General features: G+C 35.9%; 1 protein-coding gene across 1 annotated transcript in view; it reads right to left on the minus strand.

Annotated features, from left to right (window-relative positions):
• Positions 1–20,723, minus strand: part of BRIP1 (BRCA1 interacting DNA helicase 1) — a 448,227-nt gene that overhangs the window by 408,711 nt on the left and 18,793 nt on the right. The window contains exon 6 of the mRNA XM_074223555.1: positions 18,383–18,502. Coding sequence (XP_074079656.1) covers positions 18,383–18,502 — 120 coding nt within the window. The remainder of the gene's footprint in view (positions 1–18,382; positions 18,503–20,723) is intronic.

Genomic DNA, 20,723 nt, shown 5'->3' on the forward strand with positions numbered 1-20,723 from the left:
TGCTCACAGATAGGTACAGCTAATATAATAAAAATGACATTTCTACCAAACTAAACTATTTATTTAGTGCCCTACCATTCAAAATTCCAAAAAAAATTACTTTAACAAGTTAGAAAAAATTGTAAGTAAATTCATATGGAGAAATAAAAAGTCAAGAATTGCCAGGAGCTTAATGAAAAAAAGTGCAAAAGAAGGTGGCTTAGCCCTACCCAATCTAAAATTATAATATAAAGCATCAGTCATCAAAAGTGTTTGGTATTGGCTAAGAAACAGAGTGGTGAACCAGTGGAATAGACTAGGTGTAAAAGCAGGAGATGATTATAGTAATAGGCTGTTTGATAAACTCAAAGAGTCTGGCCATTGGGATAAAAACTCCCTTTTTGATAAAAATTGCTGGGAAAATTGGAAGTTAGTATGGAAGAAACTTAGATTAGACCAACACCTCACACCCTTCACCAAGATAAGATCCAAATGGTTACAGGACATAGACAAAAAACAATACTATAAGCAAATTAGAAGATCAAGGATTAGTCTGCCTGTCAGATCTATGGAAAGGGGAACAGTTTATGACTGGAAGAGTTGGAGAATATCACCAAAAACCAATTAGATGATTTCGATTACATTAAATTAAAAAGCTTTTGCACAGATAAAACCAATATAACCAAGATCAAAAGAAATTTAGTAAACTGGGAAACAATCTTTACAACTAATGATTCTGACAAAGGACTCATTTCTAAAATATACAGAGAACTGAGACATTTTTAAAACAAAAAACCATTCCCCAATTGACAAATGGTCAAAGGATATGCAAAGGCAATTTACAGATGAGCAGATCAAAGTAATCCATAGCCATATGAAAAAATGTTCTAAATCATTAATTATTAGAGAAATGCAAATTAAAGCTTATCTGAGATACCACCTCACACCTCTCAGATTGGCCAGTATGACCAGGAAGGATGATGATCATTGTTGGAAGGGATGTGGGAAATCTGGGACACTATTACACTGTTGGTGGAGCTGTGAACTCATCCAACCCTTCTGGAGAGCTATTTGGTACTATGCCCAAAGGGCAACAAAAGTGTGCATACCCTTTGACTCAGCAATACCACTATTGGGTCTATACCCTGAAGAGATGAGGAAAAAGGGTAAAAACATTACTTGTACAAAAATATTTATAGCAGCCCTGTTTGTGGTGGCAAAGAACTGGAAATCAAGTAAATGTCTTTCAATTGGGGAATGGCTTAGCAAACTGTGGTATAGGTACGTCATGGAACACTATTGTTCTATTAGAAACCAGGAGGGACGGGATTTCAGGGAAACCTGGAGGGATTTGCATGAACTGATGCTGAGTGAGATGAGCAGAACCAGAAAAACACTGTACACCCTAACAGCAACATGGGAGTGATGTTCAACCTTGAAGGACTTGCTCATTCCATCAGTGCAACAATTGGGAACAATTTTGGGCTGTCTGCAAAGGAGAGTGCCATATGTATCCAGATAAAGAGCCGTGGAGTTTGAACAAAGTTCAAGGACTATTCCCTTTAATTTAGAAAAAAAACATATCTTATTGTCAGATCTTGTTTTTTCTTAGACTTCTCTTCTCTTTAAGGATATGATTTCTCTCTCATCACACCCAATTTGGAACAAGGTACAACATGGAAACAAAGTAAAGACTGACAGAGTGCTTTCTGGGGGAGGGGGAAGCAAGATTGGGGGGGGAATTGTAAAACTCAAATAATATCTTTAATAAAAATTAAAAAAAAGAAAATGTTCATGAGATAAGTATTTAAATAGAATGAGATTATTTTTATTGACAAAATTAGAAATGTCTAATTTCAAACAGTACATTCTTCCTTATAGAAATAAAATTTGCTATTTCCATTGATTTTTACACGGAAGGGTTGATTTGCTTTTATTGATTTATTTTTTTACAACATTATTACATAAATAAAAAACTTTCAGCATAATCATCTAGAACAAGGTTGTCTAACCTTAGGATTATTTTAAGACCGCATTAAAATAAAATAATCATTTGAGGACCACACTCAGAATTAAAAAATACAGTACACTAATATAATAGTTAATTTGTAGTCTTACCTTACGTTTAGCAAGTGCTACAAAAAATCATGGTACTTTTAGCCTCTTAGAAAGTGGGGTGGCAGCTAGGTGGTATAGTGGGGCAGCTAGGTGGCATAGTGGATAGAGCACCGGCCCTGGAATCAGGAGTACCTGAGTTCAAATTGGGCCTCAGACAATTAATAATTACCTAACTGTGTGGCGTTTGGCAAGCCACTTAACCCCATTTGCCTTGCAAAATCCTAAAAAAAAAAAAAAAAAAAAAAAGTTGGAGAAACACATGTCATTGATACAATAGGCAAAGACAAATGCAAAACAACAAAGGGACAATACAACCATATAAAGGTAGGTGCAGACTGACTAGTCTGCATCATACAGACTGAAAGTATCCCATGGACCAACTGAAAATTCCACATGATATATTCTGTCTGTAACACTGCTTAAAAACATGAAAGAAAATTAATATCAATTAGATTATTTATTTATTAGTGATGGAATTAAAAAATCTAAAATATATTACATGCAAATTATATTATTTTTTCACTCGTGAAAATTAAAACCCACAGGCAGGCTGCATAAAATTGCGGTTGCATGCAGACCATGGGCCGTATTTTGGACAGCCCTGATCTAGAAGCCAAAAGTAATATCAAGGTATTTCCCTAGAAAGCAACTATCTGGGCACTGATGGCAATGTAAAAAAAAAGTAATTAATGAGTACCATAGAAAAGAACAAGAACAAAATCTTTAAATATTTAAAGAAGAAAAAATATTCAAACTTATCCCATTGCTGCCAAAACTCAAAACTAAGCTATTCCACAATTAATCCTCACTACCCCTACTTGCATAGTGAAAAAAATCACATAACCAAGCTGCCTGGGGTTCTGTTCAAATACATGCTATCTAATCTCCAATAGTGCATTTTCTGTTCTATGATAATCTTATTATTCTTCCCTGATTAACTCTTCCACATTCTCTATTATAGCTATTTCAAATTTTTTCTCTTCTCAAGCCTTTTATAGCACAGTCTCCATTCTCTCTTTGCAGAGGAAGTATACTAAGAAAAAAGGCCATGCATAATGAACTCCCCTTTTCCCCTACTTTCTTCCTCAAATACCTTTTCTTCATCTCCCCTTCTCTCTTTCTTTATTCCAATACCTGAGGTAAAAGAGAAAGAAGCTGAGGAGTTTGTATTTTATCTAGAGATAATAGAAAGTAGGGCAACTAGGTGGTACAATAGACAAGACTACTGGTCCAAGAGTCAGGAAGACTCATCTTCTTGAGTTCAAATGTGACCTTAGATACATACTAACTGTGTGACCCCAGGCAAGTTACTTACCCTTTTTTTTTTGCCTCAATTAACTCATCAGTGAAAATGACTGGAGAAGAAAATGCCAAGCCACTCCAGTATCTTTGCCAAGAAAACCCCAAATGAGGGGATGAAGAGGCAGACAAAACTGAATAGCAGCAAACAGAAAATGACTAAAGATTCTTAGACATGGAAATGATATGGCTAATCCTTTGCTTTAGGGAGATTACCATATTTCTCCAAGTATAAGACACACCTTAAGTTTGGAGCCAAAAATTTGAAAAAAAAATGTATTAGAGAAAGTTATTGAACTCAAGTGTTATTCATCATGAAATTCAAGGCCCTTCTACTCATAGCTTTCAGGCATCTTTTGGTCAAGTCTGATGTATGTATGCATGCTTAGTCCATTCTGTTTCATGAACCTGAAGCACCAATTGTGTCCTCCATTGAAATGGGTCTCTTCTTTTGCATCAGCAATTCTTCTGGCCTCCTGCTGAACCATCTTTGTGGATACAGGAATTCCAATGGCCCCTTTGCTCTTCAATTCAGCTCTTCAATTCCCTCTCTTAATCAGATCATTTGGCTGACTTGTCTCTCATGGCCTTCTTCTGCCATCACATTTTCATTTAGGATTTCTTCTTCCCATAGCTAGTCTCGAATTGTTTTCTCAGTTGAAAGAGGACCAAACTGGCATTCAGCAGCATGATTTCCATTCACTTTTGCAAACTGGATCACTTTGAAAATCTTTTCTGAGCCACTTCTGGGCAGAATGTGGCAAAATGTGACCTAATATACTGATAACAAATGTGAAACAATAAGGACAAAAACACACACAAAAAAGCAGGAAATGAAAGTAAAAAAATCTACAACCACTGTATATGACACTCCCAGTTTTAGGCCCCAAATTTTTCAAAAAGGGTGCGTCTTATCCATGAGGAAATATGATAAAGGGCTTAATATCATTAAATGTAAAAGTTAGATGGTATGTTGGAAATCACCTAGTTGATTAGATAACAAAAACACAAATTTGAAAGAAATGTTGGAGGTCACTTTAGCTCAATCCATTCATTTTATAGGTGAGGAAACTGAGATCCAGACATGTTAAGTGATTTGTGCAGGATTACAAAGTAACAGTCAGAACTCAAATCCAGGTCTTCTAACTCAAAATCTAGCAACATTTATTTGCAAATTGATGGGAACTGAAAAACATTGTGGCATAGAAGGGACAGGGAGCTGCACCAAATCACATTAGTTAGTTGCACAGTTGTTATTAGAACCATAGATAACTTTACACTCATTTTACATTAAAAATTTGGAGTATATGTTACTATTAATAGGATGAGTGAGAAGTGAATGTTAACTAAATATAATTGAAAAGATGAGCAAGCATGAATGGCACGGAACAAGGTCACCAAATGTCTCTGAAACATACATTCCATAAACTCTTTCATGACTCAATATGCCTTCCACTCACAGACCCCAATTTACTACTTCCTGGAATTACTTTTTTCTAGTATTGCATCCTTCATCTGATCCAGGTGAACCTTCCAACTCAAAGGCAAATATTATTTGATATAAAACCTGTCTTACCTCATATCTCATGATACAAGAATATGCCTTTTTCTAATAGACACCTATGAAGAATTCAATAATGCTTATCCACTTACTAGAATGCTCTATTATGCTTAGCTTAAGAACAAAATTAAAATAGTAAAAAGAACTGAATGCTGGTTTATGCCACTAAAAAAACATAAAAACCAGCAATTCTACTATGGCACCTGTCTTTGGACCTCTTCTCCTAAGTTACATCAATGCCAAGAGTCTGCCTGGGACAATTGTCCTTTTCATCAATTTGATGGCTGTTAGGTGGACCCTCAGACTCCCTTACATAGCATTTCTCTAATTATTACTGATTTGAAGAATTTTTTCAACAGATTGATGATAGCTTGGATAAATACTTCCTCAGAAAACTGTCTGTTTGTATCCTTTGGTCAACTTTTATTCTTATTGGTTTGAATCATTTTCTTACAACTAAGAACAGATTCATTCATTCTGGAAAGCAATTGAGAAAACTATGCTTCAAAAGTTACTTAACTGTGTGACCAAGTAATACTTATTACATGAATTAATTACTAGAATCACTAGATTTTTACTAGCAAAAAGAGATAAAAGAAGGAAGAAATGTACCTATATGAAAAATTATTCATAGCAGCTCTTTTCATAGTAGCATAGAACTGGAATCAAAGAGAATGTCCATCATTCTGGCTAAACAAATTATAGTATGTTAATATAATGAAACACTATTGTACCCTAAAAGATGATAAAAAGAATGGGTCCAGAGAAATCAGAAATTTGTATGACCTGATGCAGAGTAAAGTGTGCAGAACAATTTATATAACAACCTTGCAAAAGCAAAAAAAAACTCTGAAAAACTTAACTCTATTCAATGCAATGATCAACCACAATTCCAATTCCAATGATGAAGCATTATCATCACCTCCTACAATGAATCAACCAGTAAACAATTATCAAGCACCAACTATGTAACAGACAAGATGCCAAGTACTGCAGATGCAAAAAAGAAGCAAAAAACAGTGCCTGCTTTGAAGAGCTCATAATCTAATAGGGGAGACAACCAAAAAAAAAAAAAAATAGAAAGCAAACTATGTATAGGATAAATAGAAAAAAGTTAACAGTACTACAATTTAGAGAGGCTGAGGAAGTTTTCATGTAAAAAAATTGAACTTCAGACCTTGAAAGAAGCCAAGAAAGTCACCTGCCTTCTAGGCATGGAGACAATGAGAGAAAATACCCAGAGTCCAGGAATGGAGTGTCTTTTATATGGAACAGTCAGAAAGCCACCATCACTGGTTTCAAAACAAATCTAGTAGATTTAAGATAAATGAAGATCAGTAGGATGGAGTTAAGTTATAAAGGGTTTTAAATGCCAACTAGACTCTATTGTATTTGATTCTGGAGTCACTGGAATTTACTGACATGGTTGGATTTGCATCTTCAGGAAAACAACTTTTCTGGCTGAATGGAAGATGAACTGAAGTGAAGGGAGAGAGGCTTGAAGCAGGCAGACCTACCAGAAGAATACTGAGATAGGTCAGGCAGAAGGTGAGGAGGATCTGCACCATAGTACTGGTAGCATCCCAGAGAGAAGGGGGCCTTGAAAAAGAGACATTGCAAAGGTGAAATCAACAGGAAAATAGTGAATGAAAAACAGAAAGGCCTCCAATATGTGGGGCAGAATCATCAAGGTGCATTATAAAAACCATGGACTACAGTTACATATGATGAGAAAGCATGGGATGGGGGAAGGGGTTTTGACCTGTGTCCATGAAGGAAGTGCTAATATGACAGAATCACACATCCTTTCTTTTTTTTTTTACAAAGTATTGGGGTTAAGAGACTTGCCCAAGTTCACACAGCTAGGTCATTATTAAGTGTCTGAAGCCATATTTGAACTCAAGTACTCCTGACTGCAGGGCTGGTGCTCTATTCACTGTGCCACATAGCTGCCCCTCACATATCTTTCAAAAAATAATAGAGAAGAAATACTGATTTAAGTAAATTTAAATTTAATACTTCTACTTTTTGTGTTTCCTGTGTGTGTGTTAAAAATAACAGAAAACAGGACTGCTAAAAAGTTTCGATCAAAATAGTTCAGTCAGGGGGAAAAAGGGCATTACCCACTCCTCCCATCTCTACCCCCAAGAGAAAGAGGTAGATTCCTTCCCAAGGAAGGCAGGAGAAGGGAAGGGGCAAGGGTTAAGCATGACTGTGCCAGTCACTGAGCAAAAGTTATCTCATTTGATATTCACAACAAAAGATAGGTACTGCTATTATCCACATTTTATGGATGAGGAAACTGAAGCAAATAGAAAAAAGTGACTTGTTCAGGGTCACATAGTTGGTAAATCAGATCTTCCTGACTCTGGGCACAATGGCTCCATCTCCCTAGAGCACCATAAATAACATCCCTAGAAGGTGTTATAAATGGCAGTTATGCCGAGAGAAATCATAAGTATCTAATTTCCACTTATAATGAGCAATCTTATTTAACTTAAAATTCACAAAAATAGAAAAAGTATTTCAAGTCAGTTGCCTGATCTTAGTCACAATATTTTCAAAATGTTACAGTGTCTCTTGATACTTGTCTCTGAATCAATGATTAACTTACAAATGCACTAAATGTCTTAGCACCACTAAAGTCCTCATCTGATGTCTCATCCTAATGAATGGAAGCCACTCTGAGTTCTCAAAGGTTATGCCAGTCACCCACATCAAGTTACAGATAAATCCCATGATACTATTAAGTATGGTTCCAGGAACAGTTGTGTTTTGTGTTTGTTGTCCAAAGACTTGCCAGGCCAAATGCAGAGAAGGATCATTACCAAGAATTTGGCCACCTGGTGATAACTTTTTCAGCTTAAGTAAAAAAAGAACTATGGAGAGGTTGCAATCTATATTAGTAGAGGAAGAACCTTTGCAAATAAATTTAAAAGCAATATTCAAGCTTATTATTCAAAAATTAAATAGTAAATGTACTTAAAGGAATTAAATTCTTTATGTAACAATATTTTTTTTTAGGTTTTTGCAAGGCAAACGGGGTTAAGTAGCTTGCCCAAGGCCACACAGCTAGGTAATTATTAAGTGTCTGAGACCGGATTTGAACCCAGGTAGTCCTGACTCCAGGGCCAGTGCTTTAACCACTACACCACCTAGCCGCCCCTGTAACAATATTTGAGTCTAAAGTTATTCATTGGTTTACTGCTTGTACAATCTACAATACAAATAGAAATTGGTTTACAGCTTGTTCAACATAAAAAACAAATAGGAAGGTTTCACTCAGCAAGGGCAGAGAACAGGGTCTCTACAACAGATTTTTCTCCTATGATTTCAAAGATCCCTCTTCAAGCTCTATGGCCTATACAATAGATCCAACCAGGCTGGGGTGGGGGGAGGGAGGAGATGGGGGGAGAGAGAGGGGGGAAGGAGTTAAGAACCTAATGAAATTAAATAATTAATAACTGAAAACACATCCTAAGTCTAAAACTTTATTTAGCACGTTTTCTCTTTCTCATTCACTGGAATTGATCATCCATCAACCATCAACCAGTATTTATTAAATACTGTAAAAATCACTCAGAAATACACAGGGCCTAGTGAGTCAAAAACACTGAAATATAAGATTTAGCATGGCAGACTTCTCACAATGTGGTTGTGGGAAATAATTAATAAATCTAATGATCACCTATCACTATACTGCAAAGTACAAATGCCAAAAAGCCAGAATCTGTTGTAGCAGACCTTTTTCTTGTAAAATTCTAATATAGTTATAAAAATGTATCTAATGAAATAAAAAGAAAGGTATTTGTATTAATATTGCTTTTGAATCCTGTTTCTCTTGCTTAAAAATGAAATATGCAGAGGAAAAACATCATTTGAGTTTTTCTGAGAAAAAATGATGAAAGCACATTTTTGAGGGAATAATGTAGTCAAATCAAAATTGTTTCTGCTTGTATCCATCAACATTCAAAGGTAAGCCTTTCAGAATGACCCAACTCTGACTCTCCTGTTTTGGATGTACTAACCTTAAGCAAGATAATGAAAAATAAGCTTAATAGTTCAAAGTGGGGTTGTCTTTTATCTTTTTAGGCAGATAAAATATGCAAAACATCTAAAGTCACAGCTCTGTAAATGGAGAAATATTTTTCAAAGAACTAATCTTAGAAGCTATAAATTTAATTTTAATACTCGTACATATTTTAAAGAACAATAAATAACACTTTACATTTCCCTTACACATTAAAAGGTGCTTATGAGCAATTTCTTTAAACCTATCTGAATTGGAGGTGGAACCAAGATGGCAACAAGAGCGGATCCTGTCTTAGGAGCTCTCTCATAAATCTTGGAAACTAAGGACTCTTAAATTTTCGAGACAGAACCCACAGAGGGTCCCAGGGAGGCGGTTCTCCTACTCAAGGTAACCTGGAAAGCAGCAGAAAGGCTCTGCTCCCTGGGGTCAGAGGGGTGGCCCACAAGAGGGGTGGCCTGCCAGAGCGCAAGAGCTTCAGCCTCCAGGAGGCAGCCCCAGGGCGCTGTGAGCCGAGGCTCAAAGCAGAGGGGGAGTTTCCTGAGTTACACCCCAGGGAGCACCAGGCACAAATTGGGGGAACAGCAGGGGGACCTCTGCCAGAGCAAAGCCCAGCCCTCAGGGCACACAGAGAGCAGCATGGCCAGCACAGTCAAGTTCCAGGAAACAAAAGCAGGCAGAGCCTGAACACATTCAGATCCTATCACAGTCTAGGACCCCCCAATAGAACAGCAGGGCCGCCCCCACCTCAGCCCCGTGGCAGAGGAGGCCACATATGGTTATTCACAGACCAGGAGGGAGGACAGAGCCTCACACACTGAGACCCTTGTGGGAGTGTCCCAAAAGCTCAAGAAGCACCCCAAAAACAAGCTTAGGCTGGGAAAATGAGCAAGCAGAGAAAAAAAGAGGAATACCATTGAGAAATATTTTGCATATGAGCCCAAGAAGGATCAAAATACTCAGTCTGAAGATGAAGTACAAGCTCCTGCATCTAAAGACTCCAAGAAAAACAGAAATTGGGCTCAGGCTATGACAGAGCTCAAAAAAAGACTTTGAAAATCAAATGACAGAAACAGAAGAAAAACTGGGAAAAGAAATGAGAGAGATGCAGGAAAAACATGAAAATGAAGTCAGCAGCCTAGTCAAGGAAATCCAAAAAAATGCTGAAGAAAATAGCATGCTAAAAACTAGCTTAGGTCAAATGGATAAAACAGTTCAAAAAGTTATTGAGGAGAAAAATGCCTTAAAAAGCAAAATTGGCCAGATGGAAAAAGAGATAAGAAAACTCTCTGAGGAAAACAAATCCTTCAGACAAAGAATAGAATTCAGGGAGATTGATGAATTTACGAGAAACCAGGACTCAATACTTCAAAACCAAAAAAATGAAAAATTAGAAGAAAATGTGAAACATCTCATTGAAAAAACAACTGATATGGAAAACAGACTTAGGAAAGATAATTTAAAAATTATTGGAATACCTGAAAGTCATGATCAGGAAAAGAGCCTTGACATCATTTTCAAAGAATTACTACAGGAAAATTGCCCTGATATTCTAGAAGCAGAGGGCAAAATAGAAATGGAGAGAATCCACCGATCCCCCAGAGAAAGAGATCCCAAAAAACAACCCCTAGGAATATTATACCCAAGTTCCAGAACTCCCAAGTCAAAGAGAAAATATTACAAGCAGCCAGAAGGACACAGTTCAAATATCATGGAGCTGCAGTCAGGATCACACAGGACTTAGCAGCAACTACATTGGAAGCTCGTAGGGCTTGGAATATAATATACTGAAAGGCAAAAGAGCTTAGAATGCAGCCAAGAATGAACTACCCAGCAAGACTGAATGTCCTCTTCCAGGGAAAAAGATGGACTTTCAATGAACCAGGGGAATTTCAAATGTTCCTGTTGGAGTGGCCTGAACAGAAGGTTTGAGCTTCAGATACAGGACTCAGGTGAAGCATGGAGATTGGAGGAGAGGGGGAAAATATGAGGGACTTGATGATGAACTGCATGTATTCCTGCACAGAAAAATGACACTGACATATGAACCTTCTCAGTTAATAGAGCAGGTACAGGGAGCTTTTATAGTTGAAGCACAGGAGAAAGCTGAATTTGAAGATAAAATATTGTGTAAAAATGGAGTCAATAGAAAATGGGGAAATATAATGGGAGAAAGAAAAAGGAGAGAGGGAATAGGCCAAGATATTTCATATAATAAGATTTTTTTGTATTACAATGAGCTATTGCAATGATATGGAAGGGGGAAAGGCAAGGGGAAATTAGGGAATCTTCGCTCTCATCAGAGGTGGTTAGGAGAGGAAACAGCATATATACTCAATGGGATATAGGCATCCGGAGTAAGAAGGAGGGGGGGGGAACAGGGTGAAGGAGGGTGATGTGAGTGAAGGAGGAAAGGATGGATCATGGGGGGAGAGTGGTCAGATATAACACATTTTCTTTTTTACTTCTTACAAGGGGCTGGGATTAGATGGCCTGTCTGGGACCATAGGGCCAGGTGGATGCCGGGCCTAAGGGGTGGTATGGGGGCTCAGGGCCTCTTGGCCCCAGAGCCGGGGATCTGTCTGCTGTGCCACTCAGCTACCCTACAGCAGAGTCAGAGTGAAAGGAGAGAGAAAATATAGTACATGGTAGTGGAGAAATATGAAAGGAGGGAGTTGCGATCAGCAATGGCAACGGTGGAAAAATATGGAAGTAACTTTTGCCATGGACTTATCATAAAGAATGTGATCCACCCACGACAGAGTTGTTGATGTTGGAACAAAGACTCAAGCACATATTTTATTATTATTATTTTGGGGGGGGTGCAGGGCAAATGGGGGCTGGGTGGCCTGATTGGGGCCGCACAGCAGGATGATCGTTGGGTGTCTGAGGCCGGATTTGGACCCGGGTGCTCCTGGCTCAAGGGCCAATGCTCTGTCTGCCACCCAGCCACCCCTACTATTATTACTTTTTTATTTTATTTTGGGTCTTTTTTCTTTTTTTTTTTTTTTTGGTTTTTGCAGGGCAGTGGGGTTCAGGTGGCTTCCATGTCACAGGGCTGGGTGATTGTTGGGTGTACAGGGACAGATGTGGGCTCAGGTGCTCATGGCTCTAGGGCTGGTGCTCCTTTCATTGCACCACCTGGCCATACCTACAATTATTACTATTATTTTTTTTATTTTAATTTTTTTCCCTCCCCTTTATTTTATCACTCAAGTGAGTCTATATTTATGGGGTGGGGGTATTTCGTTTACTCTTAAACAAGAACATTTTATTAATGTATATAAAAATTATTTGTACAAAATGAGGATAAATATTAAATAAACCTATCTGAATTGTTCATTTAAGCTAATGTGTATCTTTCTTCATATAATCCCTGGGCCAGTTGGCAGTATAAACCAATTATGATATAGTGACAACATTATTATCCACCATCAAAGCAACAGATTTTATCTTTCTCCAAGCAAATGACTCTAAGAACAAAGAGAAAGGATAAATTCATAAGCTATTCCTGAGGCTGGTTTTAAACTAAGCAATTACTTGAAATTACCTCTTGGCCACTAGTCAGAGTGATCAATCTAGTCAGAATAAATAAGCAAAATACCTCTGACAAGTGTTAAATGATTTGCTTTGTGAAAATGGGGGTGGGGCGGCTAGGTGGCATAGTAGATAAAGCACCAGCCTTGGAGTCAGGAGTACCTGGGTTCAAATCCGGTCTCAGACACTTAATAATTACCTAGCTGTGTGGCCTTGGGCAAGCACTTAACCCCATCTGCCTTGCAAAAAAATAAATAAATAAATTTAATATTGCCTTCCTAAGGCACCAGCATCATTCCTCATCTAACTGACAAAGCAGATTGAAAGACATAATGATAATAATAAAAATCGGAGTTTAACTGTTCCTTAAGCATAAGTGATTTAAAAATCACATAACCCAAAGCCTCCTTTTGAAAAAAAGGACCCTACTCTATATTGTATCCTGTGCCAGTTCAAAAATCAATGTATCTTTTATCCTGATACTAACATTTGCTGAGAACTTGATTCAGAATTATAAAAAAGCAATTTGTAAGATTCTAGCTCAATTATTTTTCTTCTGGAATGTTAGAATTAATTTTTAAAGGCAATCCAGCTTTCAGCCAGAAGTAGATGATCCCTAAGGACTCTTCCACTGCTTTCTTTCATCAGAGAGTAAAAAGCAAGAAACCTCTCTCCAAATCAGCAAAGTTTAAAAAAAAAAGGCTCTTTCTGAATATCAACAGCACACTCTACTGGCCATGAAGTCTCTATTATACCAACCACAAGGTGAAAGCCTGAACTTTCAAATGTTTTCCTAAATGAAAATACCCCAATAACAAATATGCTGGAAAACTAAACCCAAAAATAAAAAGACAAAAGAACAGTAATAAATTGTACACTTAAATGACAATATTAATTTTCAAAAATACCAAGAGTGGAGAGTATCAGAAACCTGGAAAGAAAGCGGAAAAGAAAAAACTCAAGAGTTGGAGGATGAATTTTGGGTAAGAAAAATTATGAGCCCAGTGCTCAAAGTCAGGGGTGAGGGAGAAATATGAAAAAAATCACTATCTGAATTAATCAAACTTTCTCATATCCATTAAAGTAAGTACATAAAGAAACAGCAAAGCTGGGGATATCTGAAAAAGTCATAGCATTTTTAGTTTAAAAAATTGTATTATTTTTTGCCTAACTGTGCAAATTTTCTGCAATAGTTTGCTTTTCTATTTTTTCCAGTAGGGTAGAGGGAACAAGGGGGAAAATAAATACTTGATAATTAAAAAAGAAAAAGAAAAAATAATTCTACTGGAAATCAGAGGAGAAAAATGTCTTTTTGTGATATATAGGTCATCTATAGTCCCCATGACCAAATATTAACTCCTCTATTTTACATTTAAATGTCCTCACAACATTCCCAATATTTTATAATGTTCCTCCTTGCAAACATTATAAACATTGAGCTATGCTCAATGATATACTGGTGATGATGCTGTAAACTGGTATGGCCATTCCGGAAAGCAATCTGGAACTTTTAAAAAAAGTTGCTAAACTCTGCATTTCCTCTGATGCAACATTACCACTAACTAGGCCCACAGTCCCACAAGAATAAAAAAAAGAGTTTATATGTACAAAAATATTTATTGCAACTATCTTTGCAATAGCAAAGAACTGCAAATCAAAGAGTTGCTGAACAGTTGGGGAATGGCTAAATAAATCATGGTATAAAAAATATAATGATATGTGGCCTTGGGCAAGCCACTTAACCCCATTTGCCTTGCAAAAACCTAAAAAAAATATATAATGAAATATCACTGTGTAAGACAAAACTGAAGGAATAGTTTCAGAAAAACAAAAGTAGGGCGGCTAGGTGGCCTAGTGGATAAAGCACCGGCCTTGGAGTCAGGAGTACCTGGGTTCAAATCCAGCCTCAGACACTTAATAATTACCTAGCTGTGTGGCCTTCGGCAAGCTACTTAACCCTATTTGCCTTGCAAAATCCTAAAAAAAAAAAAAAGTAGCAGACCAGGAGAACAATTTACACAATAAAAATAATGTTGTAAGAATGAACAATTCTGAAAGACTTAAAAACTCTGATCAAATATATAATCAACCATATTTCTGGAGCAGAGGTGTCAAAAGTCCATCCCGGGAAAGCCTGCAATGCTCAAAATCCAGATTAAATTCTTTTTTTTTTTTGGAAGGCAAATGGGGTTAAGTGGCTTGCCCAAGGCCATACAGCTAGGTAATTCAGTGTCTGAGATGGGATTTGAACTCAGGTACTCCAGACTCCAGGGCCCGTGCTTTATCCACTGAGCCACCTAGCTGCCCCCAGATTAAATTCTAAGTGGGAAATATTCAATAAAATATAACAGAACACCAATAATGTTAAGATGGAGTTTTCTAAGTCAGGATGTAGTCCTCATATGTTCATAGTTCAGTGGCCTCTTATTTCTTTTTGAATTGGACACCACTGTCTTGAAGCAGTGGTACCAACTTGCAGGCAACATATTGACTGAGAAAGCTAAAAAGTAACGATATCTATGTTATCCTCAGTGGTGGGATTCAAATAAATTAACAACCAGTTCTGTGCCCTAATGACTGTTTTAAGTTTACGAAAAGATAGACCAAAAGGGAGTTTAATATTTCATGCATTTGATACTCAAATAAGAACAATAAAAGAGGTACACAAAAATAGATTATGTTATATTACACAAAACATTTCTTTATTGAGCAAAAACAGCAACCATTGTTGGAACATATACAAAACTAAAACTCATTCTATCTATTCTAACTGCTTTTTCTTCTACTTCCACAGCTTCCAAAGTGGGCAACAAAATAACCCTTGAGAGGCAGCTAGGTGGCACAGTGGATAGAGCACTGGCCCTGGAGTCAGGAGTACCTGAGCTCAAATCCCATCTCAGACACTTAATAATTACCTAGCTGTGTGGCCTTGGGCAAGCCACTTAACCCCATTTGCCTTGCAAAAACCTAAATTAACTAATTAGTTAATTAATTAATTAATTAATTTAATAACCCTTGAAAACTATATTTCTATTGGTTCAATGTGTCCCAGCTTCCTATTGGTTTCACCATTCAGGAAACACCAATACACTCACAATATCTCAGGAGGAATTTTGGGTGTAACACAAAGCAGAAACAAGTGACAGTTTGTCACCCCTTGGCTATTTGGCACTTTTTCTTTTTTACATTATATGTTTGTATACTGAAGTAACAAAAGTGAGGGAATTAAAATGTAGTACTTTATCAAAAGTATGATGAATTTTAAGAAACAAATAAATATTACATAGTCCCATCAATTATGGATGGAATGAACATTACTATATAGGTGCTTAGAAAATGCTGCTGCACAGAAGAAAGTTAAAAAAAGAGTAAGGAGGGGCAACTAGGTGGTGCAGTGGATAGAGTATCAGCCCTGGAGTCAGAAGAATCTGAGTTCAAATTTGACCTCAGACACTTAATAATTACCTAGCTTGTGTGACCTTGGCAAGTCACTTAACTCCACTGTCTTAAATAAATTAATAAAATTTTTTGGAAAAGAGTAAAGAATGTAAATTTGTGATTTCCACATTGGGTGGCTGCCCAGGTGCCCACCTTAGAGAAAACCCTGATTACATTTTAATAACCAGTTCAATGAACTCAAAATAAAATCGGGTATCAGTTTTGCCAAACCAATGTGAACCAACTGAATCCCATAACTAGTTGTACTATATTTTGATTTTGGTAAACATTTCTCAATTATATTTTAATCTGATCCCACTGGAGTTTTACTGGTGGCATGCAGAGAATTTGACTCCTCTGTTTGAAGAGAAGATGAAGAATGCTATCCATCTTCTACCTGAGAAGTGATGGAATAATAAGCAAATAGGCATGCCCAATATGGGAATTTATTTTGCTTGATTATGCTTACTTGTTACAAGAATTTTATTGTAGGGTTTGGGGGGATGTGGAAGGGGAGATAGAAAGGAGAAAGAAATTTGATAATTGAAAAAAAATTAAGCTAAAAAAAAATCAGCTCAAATGTCATCTTCTTTATGAATCCTTCTGTCTCTTTAGCTGCTAGGGTATCCCCTACTCAAATCTACCTTTTTCCAGATGGTATATATACTCATTTATGCCTAGGTCCTCTCTCTCATTAGAATATAAGTTCCTTCAGGACTGGAACTGTTTCACTTTTTTCTTTTTATAGCTCCACTTAGCACAATGATTAATGTTTAAAAATGCTTGTTGAGTAATTAATAAGGTAACAAAGAACTAAATGATTCTAAAAGACTGTTTTAATAAAATAACTGTAAATATATATTTTACTAAAATACCTATTTTAATATATTATTTCTACCAAAGTTTCTGACACTTTTACCATACCAAGGAACCAGCTTAATAGTAGGCTGTGGTTTAGCATCCTGAAGAGTTAGGCTTTGCTTCTGTCAATCTAATCATTTATAATATTAGCTACAATTATATCATCATTCACTTTTAAGTAAAGCCATGGACAAACAGGAAGAAATGTCTTATATTTCATTCTTACCAATCATACCAAAGCACTTTTTTAAAAGGGCAAATATTTATAATGCTATCTCGCATTCATTCCAAGTATATTTTTGCAGTGATTATATTTCACTTGTAACTGTTATCTACTCTGGTTTGCCCAATGCCAGGGAAAACTTTCAGATTTAAAATATGGATTACCTTAACAATCTAGGTACTGGCATTCAACTAACTAAAACCAAGCTATTTCTTTTTTTTTAACAAAAGTATTTAACAATAATGAGATTTATTTTTTTTTTTAGTATTACAGTCAGGAAAGGAGAAAGAACACTACAACATTTCAAGATGTCATATTTCAAATCTATGTTTCTTTTATCAAAATTTTGTAATTCAATGAGATTATTATTTAGCTGTTTAATTAACATGGCATACATCATTTAGTCACATTACTATCACATTATTGAAAGTTTGTCATTTGACTTACTGGATTTAGTTGAGAGATTTAATTTATGCAATAAATCTACAATCTTAAGAGAATGGTCACAAACCCACAGCTTTAATATTTTGATGAATAATAAATTATTCAACTTATAAAAAATAATTATTTTTTTCTTATGGAACTGTAGAGTCATAGTCCTGGGAAGAAACATGGTAACACTTTCTTTTCTCACCATATTATGAAAAAGAAGCATTCATGCACTGGCCCTGGAGTCAGGAATATCTTGAGTTCAAATCCAGCCTCAGACACCTAATAATTACCTAGTTGTGTAACCTTGGGCAAGTCACTTTAATCCCATTGCCTTAAATTAAAAAAAAAATTAATTTAAAAAAATTTTTAAAAGAGTCATTCATTATAATAATTACAAATTAGAAATGCTTACAACTGATTACAATATACTCCATACTTTATTTTAGTTTTGGATTTTTTTGGTGGGGAAACAGGAATAAGTGACTTGTCCAATATCACACAATTACTAAGTATTTAGTGTCTTATGCTGGTTTTGAACTAAGGTCCTCCTGACTCCAATACATTCCATACTTTAAAGAGGGACTCAAGTTAAAATACCATTAACACTGTCCACTTAGGAAATTTCTAAAGAACAATACATTTCATTCTCTATGCACTTCAAAAGTTTTTCACATCTCAAATGGAAAGTACAAAAAAACTGCAAAAAAAAGTCTGCAATTGTGAGTGAATCAATAAGGAGACAAAGGTATTTCCTATAACAAGTCATCCAAAGAAAAGGACTTACTCCTTCAGAACCCACTGCAGGAAACAGTTTAAATAAGACATTTTCTTATAACATAGAATTTAGAAATTCTATATAACCCCTCCTTAAACTGAATATCAACATGGGAATTATAATGCATACCTTTTGTGGAGAAAAAGTTATCTTTTTTCTCAGTGGAGAGTTTGGCTTCATAATCCTCTCTGGTGCGACTTTCATATCTAAATCCTGTATATCTTTTGCAAAGCAATGACGCTTTCTAACCTGCAAAAACACACCAATTCAGAAGTCAAAATAAACTGAAGATGCTTAAAGAGGTCAGTTTCCAGAGCTCAAAAGAGTCTTCTCAATATTTTCTAGTCCAGTAAAAATGATAATGAAAAACAGTTATTGGTCAGAAGTCAGGTCATACATCTTCCCCCAAAATCTGGCTTGTAAAAAAGAGGGTGATCTATAATCTATGTAATTTTTCAGTAAACACATGTTTTTCTCCTTCTGAAAAGACCTCATTTTAAAGATGTCCTCTATATTCAGTGATAGCTGAATTTATATTTAATATGACATCTGAAGGGAAAAAAAATATATGTTCCTGCCAAACAATACATTATCATATGACCACAATATTTCTTTCCTGACTAAAATAAAAAATAGTGGCTCATCTTGGACTGTAAAATAGGTCAGTCATTAATAGTGAAAAAGAATCATATTATAATATAGTACCACCTATAAAAGAATCCTACAAGGTGAACTCCAAACAAATCTGGAAAAGTAAAATGTAAAGCACCACCCCGTATTTTCTTTTTTATTTTAGGTTGTTTTTTTTTTATTTTTGGCAAGGCAATGGGGTTAAGTGGCTTGTCCAAGGCCACACAGCTAGGCAATTATTAAGTCTCTGAGGTGGGATTTGAACTCACATACTCCTGACTCCAGGACTGGCACTCTATCCTCTGTGCCACCCAGCTGCCTCCCCACCCCATATTTTCTTCAGTTTCAGCAAAAAGAAATTTTTAAGGAATGCATTTTTATTTTTCAAAATTTAAATAACTGCAACTTTTTATTAGAGGAAAATGAAATTAAAGTAGAAAGGACTATCACAGATTTCTGAAAAATATGACCAACTTGGTGGTCTGCTATCTTAATCCCCCTCCTGAATCTCGTTTCTATTATCTATGTTTCTCAGCAGTAGCCATGCCTCTTCCTATTTTAGGCACTGTTGCAGAAGCGAAGCAAGGGGAAAAGAAGGGAAGATGATGTTATAATTCCTTCCAGCACTTTAGTAAGCACTCGAAGAGAAAATAGGGTCAATGTAGACAAAGAGCCAATGTTTTGTGATAAGCCCAACCCCACATTATATAATTTTCTGTCCCCATCCACACTTTATTACAAAGTAAATATGAACTAGTTCTTCACTTTCATTATTAATTTCATGTCTTTGACAAATTACATGTTAGAAATAAATTTGAAAAAGTAAACAAGGATTCATGTAAATGATGAGCTATTTTCTTCAAATGTTTATATTTCATAAAATATTACTTCTAAAAAAGTAAAATTTACATAAAATAAAACTATATAAATTTGGACTCCAATAAATGAAAACATGACAATTCATGGAAGGATTAGACCAGTTTATTTTTTTTTCTAAGAGTCTGTTAAGCAAATTTATAACATTAACAAAATCTAGGAAGGAATTTTTTTTAACTACTTAAGAAAACAAACTGCTCACTTTTTGTGACAATGATAACATGGAAACAAAGTAGATGCCCAAATGTGGTACATGAATATATAGGGATATTAATATGATAGGTATTATTAGAAATGATAATTGTGAATAATACAGACACATGGAAAAATATACATGACCTGATGCAGAAGGTACAAAGCAGAGCCAAACAATATACAAAATGATTACACAATGAAAACAAAAGAATGCAAAAAATTAATGTTGCAAAAGATATATAAAAAACAAGTATAACTTTAAAGAAAAGACTGAAGAGGACCCTCCCAACTCACACTTTCTTTTTTGGGGGGTTTGGTTTTTTTTGGCAAGGCAATGGGGTTAAGTGGATTGCCCAAGGCCGCACAGGTAAGTAATTATTAAATGTCTGAGGCCTGATTTGAACTCAGGTACTCCTAACTCCAGGGTCGGTGCTCTATCCACTGCACCACCTAGCCGCCCCTCAAATCACACTTTCATGGCAGTGAGGTTCACAACTTTGAACACAGAATGTGTTTTTAGTCTTTTTTTAATCTATCAATGACATGTATTGATTTTTTTCCTCTTCTTTTTGCCTTTAAAAAAGTACTATTTATTATGTGATATGATTCTCAGAAAAGGCGTTCTAAAACTATAATAAGATAACATTAAGACTTTATTTTTTTATTTTAAACTGTTTTGGAAAGTCTCCTATACTTTATTTACAATCAAATGATAAGCTGAGACAATGATATGAAATTAGAATGTGAACACTTAGAGAATGGATCTTTA

This window comes from Macrotis lagotis, chromosome 2 (genome assembly GCF_037893015.1).
Source record: "Macrotis lagotis isolate mMagLag1 chromosome 2, bilby.v1.9.chrom.fasta, whole genome shotgun sequence".
NCBI lineage: Eukaryota > Metazoa > Chordata > Mammalia > Peramelemorphia > Peramelidae > Macrotis > Macrotis lagotis.